This window comes from Nanorana parkeri, unplaced genomic scaffold (assembly GCF_000935625.1).
Source record: "Nanorana parkeri isolate BGI_ZX_2015 unplaced genomic scaffold, ASM93562v1 scaffold46, whole genome shotgun sequence".
Classification (NCBI taxonomy): domain Eukaryota; kingdom Metazoa; phylum Chordata; class Amphibia; order Anura; family Dicroglossidae; genus Nanorana; species Nanorana parkeri.
Genome location: NW_017306314.1, coordinates 596451 through 604877, shown reverse-complemented (window position 1 = coordinate 604877; position 8427 = coordinate 596451). Strand labels below are relative to the sequence as shown.

The window sequence follows — 8427 nt, the reverse complement described above, 5'->3', positions numbered from 1 at the left end:
CATTTATGAAGGATGTATTTCACTCACAAATGGCGAGTGCTCCGTATTAGCGTGCAAAAATTTGAAATGGATACATCAGGGCTGCAATCCCGTGTACAGAGTATGGATGTTACACTGGGAGGCGCGTAGGGGAAGGTGCGATCATTGACGGGTAAAAGTAATTGGGGGACGAATTCCATTTTCCCAAATTTGCCTGGGAAAGTGGAATGACCCTTACCCTGGAATTATGCTTTTTGTGGAGGGGTAAAAAAAATATCCAAGTACTAGCATTATGGGTATTACCTAGGGATGCACCGATACTACTTTTTGAAGACCGAGTACCGATACTTTTGATCAAGTACTCACAGATACCAATTTCAGATACTTTTTCTTAAAGGGAATCGAGAGAGCATGGAGCCATTTCCTGGCCAATCAGGAAACCAGGCAGCGTGTAATGATGCGCTGCCCGGCTTCCTGATACAGGAAGTACTCGTGCTAGGTATCGGAGCATTTGGGCGAGTATGATTACTCACCCAAATACTCGGTATCGGCACCGATACTAGTATCAGTATCGGTGCATCCCTAGTATTACCCATCAAAATACGGTTCATATTTTTGCGATCGTGGGGCTTAAACCTTTTCGTCACCTTGAAGTTTTTTTCACACATTTATCATTCATATTCTAGGCCTGAAAATGACTTAAAACCCCGGAGATATATATATTTGTAATATGTAAAATAACATGACTTAAAATGTCCGGGTGGCTATAGCTGCCGGGAGTCTGTCTACAAGGGCCCGCAGCCACCGCCATAAGAGATACAGCGCTGGCAGTGAAAGGGTTAAACTGAAATGAAGAATGTCAAGTACAACTGAGCAACACACATTTACTTTGAAGGAGGACGGCAGCTAAGGCTGGAATAGATTATAAGAGCTTTTATCTGTCATGTATATGAGGTCTTGTGAGCCACCACCTGCCACTTTCTTCATGTAATTATACAAATGAAGTAATTCTTCCAGCTTGTAGTGAATTAGAATAAGGCTCCATTCACACTTGAGCTGAGCGTCTTTGGGTGTTTTTTTCAGGCCTTTAGTGTTTGTACAGGCGTTTTTAAAGTGATCTATTGCTGCAGGCCGGAGCTGGACAGGACTGTTTTAAAACGCTGGGACAAATGGCCGCCATCCTAACGCTATTTTAAAACAGCTGCTGGTGCTTAAAGTAACATTAAAGTCAAAAAATGTTTCCCCCCCATGTTGGTGTATGCACTTACCTTACATGATGCCTCTTGATCCGATCATCATCTTCTTTGCTGTCGTTTTCATCTGTCCCTCCAGTGCTGGTGCCGGTCTCTGATCCAGCGCTGACTGGTGTGTCTTCTGTGTCCCATGGTATCTGTGCGGGTGCACGCTGCCTGCATTGACTTACCTTGTGTTTCTCCCCGTCTCCTGGCCGAAGATCTGAACTGCGCATGCGCCGCCCCATGTTTATTTTCGGCTGCCCAAGAATCTTCAGATCTTCGGATAGGAGCGTGTGGCGGAGCACAGGTTTCGGTAACTTTTTTTTTTTCTTTTTTCAAAAAAAATGTGTTTGCATACATCTACTGCTTACTGCTAGCAGTAGATATATGCAAACAATCTTCGGGGGATTAAATACCCTTTTAAGTGGTTAAAGGGTCATTTCATCCGAGACCGTAGATACAGATGGAGGCTGGAAGTCTGATACCTGACTTTTCTCTACTGCAGTTAATACACCTAGGTGTTGTCCGTGCTCACAGCCTTCGATTGGACAGTGAAGGAGAAGAAGCAGACTGGTGAGGTCATCTCTGTCAGTCTGCTCTCTTCCTGTCAGCAGTAGTGTGCGCTGCCGGTGTCAATGTGCCCTACAATCTCATTACTAAAGTCCTTGAGAGATGTACACTATCATGCCATTGTCTCCCAGATCCTAATAGCACTGACCTATTTCAGTTTGGAGTTCTTCTGCATGTGGCCCTAACCTGCTGAGTTTCTATCTTTTACCAGAATTTACCAGAATTTTCCGATTTTGTATTCTTTGCGGCAGCTCTGAACCCACAACAACACAGACAAAAGCGGCTGTCAGACAAGCACATTTCCTTCATTCAGCAACTGATGCTGCAGCAGATGGTACAAAGAGCAAAACCTGAACAGAGTATTGCTCTAAAAAGGGCATTGTCATGGCAACTGAACAATCCGAGTTATTATAATACTGACGCAACACTCTAATGCAAACTTCCAAAGGGAGATAAATATTCTGATCTGTCTGGAATTTAAGAGAATTGGTTAGCATTTAATGAATGTATTTGACAAGCTGTGCCCTCCTTATCGCCTGGCTACATCATTAAATTAACCACGTCCTTTATCTCTAATCCTTCGTCACTGGGGATTGATTCATTACAACTAGAGAAATTGAGAACAGAGATACTTGTCCACAACAACCAGAGTTCTCATTCTTTTGTATCAAATGACATTGGACACGTATTTTGGTTGCTTTTAATAAGTTTTCCTTTAATTTTTTTTTCTCCTTTGCCCACTTATAAAGAATTGTCCCCTAAAATGCGTGTAAATACAACTTTGTATTTTGGTTTTGGATAGAGTAGAGAGTGATTAAAGGGGTGTGGACATTTTTTAAATAACTACTTGTCCAAGGACTAAAGTGGGGGCCCAAACTACTGTCCCTCATGACAATCTATGGTCCTCATACAAAAATGTTTTTAACCGTACTTCACCATGCTAAGAAGCGCTTCACATTGGTAAGCAAGCGAAATTCAAAATCCACAGTGCAGGGCTGCGCTGGATGGCAGTATAGGGTACAGATAGTACACCCGTACTGGAGGAGGGGATGGACCGTTCGCCGAAAGGTAAGTATAGCAGGGAGGTAGGAGGGGTCCAGATTTGAGTGAGTAGTTCCATTTTCCCACTTGGGAAAGCGAACTTACCCTTCAATGCACATTGTGCGTGTTTAAAGAGTGCTCCTGCCCGGCTACCACAATATGACAAAGTGAAATGGGGGCAGCACTACACACACAGACACACAATGCCCATTCACTTGCAGATAGCAGGGGCGACGGGGTTGGTTTTAAAATTATATATGAGAGAGAGAGAGAGAGAGAGAGATGAGGGCCCCCCTCCCCTGGTTAAGAAGGGAATTGCCTGATTTGACCTTTTTGTTGGGGTCTATCAATAAGGTGAGCACCCCTATATATGGTGTGGTACACGTGGTGCATTTCGTGAAGGAACAAGAAATATTCATCACTATTGCTATATATGGACTTTTGTCCCCCATGGTCAGCGTGTGTGTTGCAAAGTAGCCATTGCTCCAAGCTTTCTACCATGATGGACTACATTTTCACTTTTAGTTTACCAATTTGTATTGAGATTGTAGTCCATCATGGTAGAAAGCTTGGAGCGATGGCTACTTTACTACACACACGCTGACCATGGGGAACAAAAGTAGTCACCCCAGGAAATCGGCCTTCATGCTGTAAAGCTTTTTGAATTAAGCCCTATGTCTTCTGTAGTTTTTAACAGGAGGTAGATGCATGGAAGCATGATGTAGCCACTTGTATGGTGGCCTTTTGTATTTTTAGAAATCGGTGCTGCTATTCATAACCAAGTATCGATAATTCAGCGCTTTAAGTTCTGCTCAGCAATTTTCCACTGCGTTGAAGTACAGCCACCAAATTGTAAATCAGATGTTGGACAGTTGTGGCTTTCAATTATGACTGCCAACCTTGTGTTGTCACCTTGCTGAGCCCTAGGAACAAAAGTGGCACCATCCATAGATCTTCACTGTCATTGACAGGAGACATTGCGCTCACCCTGGGTCACCTTTGCTCATCTCTGAAGGTTAGGGAAGATTGGTTAAAGGAACAGTTAATTATTTCACCTGGTAGTACAATTTGTCACGGGTTTTCTTTAAGGTGAGCACATCTTCATCTCAATTCTCAAATGATTTGTTTTAGCTCCTCTTGGATACTGAGTATTTCTATATTTGCACAATACACTGCAAGTATGTCTTTATTGTTCATAATTTGCAAAACTCTCTTAGCATCATATCAGTATTGGTTTGAAGATGATGTTTGTCACAAGGGTTAGAGCTGACCATCATACCCTATGCCAGGGTTAGCCAAACTTCGACCCTATACTACAAGTCCCATAGGGCATTAGAAGTCTGACAGCCACAGGCACGACTTTCAGAGGCAGATGCATGATTTGTCATGCATTTGTAGTTTCACCACTGGTGGAGCGCCCAAATTTGGCTACCCTGCCTTATTCAGTATGATTTGTAAAGGCTTCCCTAATATTTACCATAAACTGTAAAGGCCTGCCTGATTTTATACAAATGAAATGGATTGTTTAGGTGTGACCTTGTATCGCATAGTTTGGGTAAATATTAAGGAGGTTCTACAGAGATTATACAATCAGATGTTCAAGTATATGACCAGCTTAAAAGGGAGCAGAAATCCACAGTTTTGCAGATGTCACCAGCACAGAATTAGAGGGAATGCCTTCCAAAGAGGGACACCATGTCTGGTGACAACTGTTAACAGAAACATATTTTTGGGAAGATATCTGTTCTGTTACTGCCATGTCTCTGTTACAGGAAGTGGAGGCAGATCTCGCAGGGTCACATACTTCAATATAAAAACCATACAGAGATTACAACCCATCTAAACTATCCAAAATTGGATGGAGTTCTTCTTGGTAACATTCCTTTTCATGTGGGAGCTATGTGTTATGTTGTTCATCATAGAGAGTCTCAATTCTGCCCAAACTCCAAGCCTTTTAGAATATTATTTGGCAAGCATTGTACGGGATAATGATTCCTTCCTGTGTGTACACGGTAAATATACTTTAGTTTCCTGCACTGTTGCTATATAAATATTTAAATGTTCTTGATGGCTTGAGCTGCTTGTCATATAATTGGGAATTTGGAAACCTTGTATTGCATAGATGCATGCAGTATGTATTGGTGGAATTTGCAGAAGGATGAAAAAGATTTAAGCAGATCAAATGATCCATCTGTATTTAGAATGCAGTATGTTGAAAGAAGATTTAGACGATTTAAAGGCCTGCAGCCTGGGAATTAATGTGGCTGTTTCTCATTGTGAATGCTTCTCATCGGAATGCTAAGGAACAACTTTGTTACAAAAGTTTCCAGTCATTAGTACTTTTAAATGCTACTAATTATGAAAGGCTGTTCTCATTAACCATAAAGAGCATTACTGCATTATGTTGCAACATTCTGATACCATTCAAATCTCAAATTGCTTTCAGTATATATTTGTTAATGCAATAAATCCTATGGCTCAAATAAAAAAAAACGTTTGGAAGTATACCGAAATTAACTAGTATCTGAGGCATGCATGAGAAAGGTGGTTCATTTAGAAACCTCCTCTTCTGGGGAAAAAAAATAAAATGCTTTTATCCTCCCATCTATCCCCTGCTTTTTAAAAGCTTTATTCAAGTAGATGCTGCATTTTACTAGTACCGTGAGAAGTTTAAAGTAGACAAATGAGAACTGGGGTTGCAAAAGCAAAGGGTCGGGGCCCTGCACTGCTTCCCTCTTTTCTCTAGACTACATATCCCGTAATGCATTGCTTCCAACAAGCAATAATTGTTACATTCCACAGCCATTGAGTTGTAGTTCAGAAGGCAGGCTCTGAGAATTGTGACGGCAGGAGCTAAGTAAAATTGTGTCAGTGCTTTGAGGTGAAGTACATCCTATGGGCATCTTCAGTAAGTAAGTTTACAAACTTCTAGATTCATATGGTTATTAGGAGTGGGATATAACTTATAGAAAGTCAATACAGAAATATATACACCGGCCACTTTATTAGGTACACCTTGCTAGTACTGGGTTGGACCCCCCTTTTGCCTTCAGAACTGCCTTTTAATTCTTCGTGGCATTGATTCAACAAGGTGTTGCTAACATCCCTCAGAGATTTTGGTCCATATTGACATGATAGCATCACGGGCCCAAAGTGTGCCAAGAAAATATGCCCCACACCATTACACCACCAGCCTGAACCGTTGATAGAAGGCAGGATGGATCCATGCTTTCATGTTGTTTGTGCCAAATTCTGACCCGACCATCTGAATGTCGCAGCTGAAATTGAGACTCATCAGACCAGGCAACGTTTTTCCAATCTTCTATTGTCCAATTTTGGTGAGCCTGTACGATTTTGTAGCCCCCGTTTCCTGTTCCTAGCTGACAGGAGTGGCACTCGGTGTGGTCTTCTGCTGCTGTAGCCCATCTGCTTCAAGGTTCGACGTGTTATGCGCTCAGAGATGGTATTCTGCATTCCTCGGATGTAACGATTGGTTATTTGAGTTATTGCTGCCTTTCTATCCTCTCGAACCAGTCTGCCCATTCTCCTCTGACATGAACAAGGCATTTTCGTCCACACAACTGCCACTCACTGGATATTTTCTCTTTTCGGACCATTCTCTGTAAACCTTAGAGATGGCTGTGTGAAATACTCAGACCAGCCCATCTGGCGCCAACAACCATGCCACGTTCAAAGTCACTTAAATCCCCTTTCTTCCCCATTCTGATGCTCAGTTTGAACTTCAGCAAGTCGTCTTCACCACGTCTAGATGCCTAAATGCATTGAGTTGATGTCATGTGATTGGCGGATTAGCAACTTGTGTTACCAAGCAATTGAACAGGTGTACCTAATAAAGTGGCCGGTAACTGTATATACATTTTTTCGTTTTTGACCATGGTCAAAAACTAAAAATAAATATGTATTTCTGTGTTGACTTTTTGACTTTCACAAGTTCTATCCCACTCCTAATAACCATATCAATCTAAAAGCATGTAAACCTACTTATTGATCATGCCCATAATCTCAGGATTGCTGTAGGTTTTCAGCGTGACACCAGTGTGTGGGTAGGTTGGATGCAGTGCTACAGGCTTTCAGAATTTAGCTGCACCTAACTGGTGGAACCAATCATTTTAGTAGCTGCTGTATGTGGATTGCACATGGTTGCTGCATGTTGCCATTGGAAAAAACTCCCCTCTGTCTAGCTGATGTTGTATAAGGGGACAGTAACTTCCATCACCACTTGACCAGAAAATGTTGAATGACATGTTGTCACAGCCTGTAACAGCAAACATGTCTGTGATCACTATTGGGAGCTTCCACTCGTACTGATCATTGTAAAGCTACCATTCCAAATACATTGGAGAGATTTACCCAGCAACTGACATATTTTTGCTGAACTGTCTATTATTCAGATGCATCTTTATGAACTTTGTTGCAACATAATTAGAGCATAAACTTGTACTTATATTTCTAATGATTCCTGGTCACAAGTGTACTGATTGCCCAGTATGAAAGTTTTTGGATGTGCGTGTTTTATAGGCAAGGTTGTATTGTTAAAGTAGTATTAAACACTTTTATTTATTACAGGTATTCCTATAGCGCCGACAATTTACGCAGCACTTTACATAGTAGCACATTCACACCGGTCCCTACCCTCAAGGAGCTTACAATCTAAGGTCCCTATCTCACATGCATACATAGAGGGCCAACTTAGAGAGGAGCCAATTAACCTACCAGCATGTCTTTGGAGTGTGGGAGGAAACCAAAGTACCCGGAGGAAACCCACACAAGCACAGGGAGAGCATGCAAACTCCTTGCAGATAGTGGACCTGGCCGGGATTACTTACACATTAGTTAGCTTTTTTTAGATAAATGCAAAAGTAATGAATAACATGACACATTGCAGTTTTTATTCTATGTGTGGCAAAAAAAAAACCATCCTGCCATACACCGCCGCTAGGTGCGTGCAGGTCAACAGCAGTGCTTCCCCAAACTTCTGGGTAGTGGAGCGTAGGATTTTTGAAGACTTATTAATAACATATATAGTGCTTGAGCCGCCCTTCTATTTTTTTTTTCTTATTTGTATATGTACTAGCAAGTGTTTGGGTCTGTGCTGCAGAGCAGACATTTAATAAACCTGTCAGAGAGATCCATTGCCAAATTATTATTATTATTTTATGGTTGTTTTTCACATTATATGCCTTTTTGTGTCTTATGAAATCCTAGTGATTAGTTCTTGAAATGAGTTGTAACATTTGGAACAGCTTTTGTGTATCACATATACTGACTCAACAGCTAAGAGTATCCAAAAATTATTCTGAAATGTAGGCATCTATGCATTTAAATATAGACTGCATTTCTTCTTGTTTTATCTGTTTTTGTTAATACTTATTATTTCAGAATACTGTTTGGTTAATGTTTTATAGATGCCGAAAAAAGCACTGGAAAACAGATTTACCAGCAACAAGTGTTGTCATAACTTTTCATAATGAGGCCAGGTCTGCCTTACTCCGCACTGTTGTCAGGTAAGTAAATGGTTTAATTTTTTTTTAATCTCATTCATTTTAGATTTCTTGGAAAATCTAGTTTTCAAGTAAACCTG

The 8427-nt window shown here is 41.2% G+C and overlaps 1 protein-coding gene across 2 annotated transcripts in view; it reads left to right on the top strand.

Annotated features, from left to right (window-relative positions):
- The window catches only part of GALNT2 (polypeptide N-acetylgalactosaminyltransferase 2), an 89150-nt gene that overhangs the window by 33032 nt on the left and 47691 nt on the right, over positions 1 to 8427 (top strand). For both annotated transcript variants that reach the window (XM_018573277.1, XM_018573270.1), the window contains one exon: positions 8252 to 8350. In XM_018573277.1, the coding sequence (XP_018428779.1) occupies positions 8252 to 8350 (99 nt within the window). The remainder of the gene's footprint in view (positions 1 to 8251; positions 8351 to 8427) is intronic.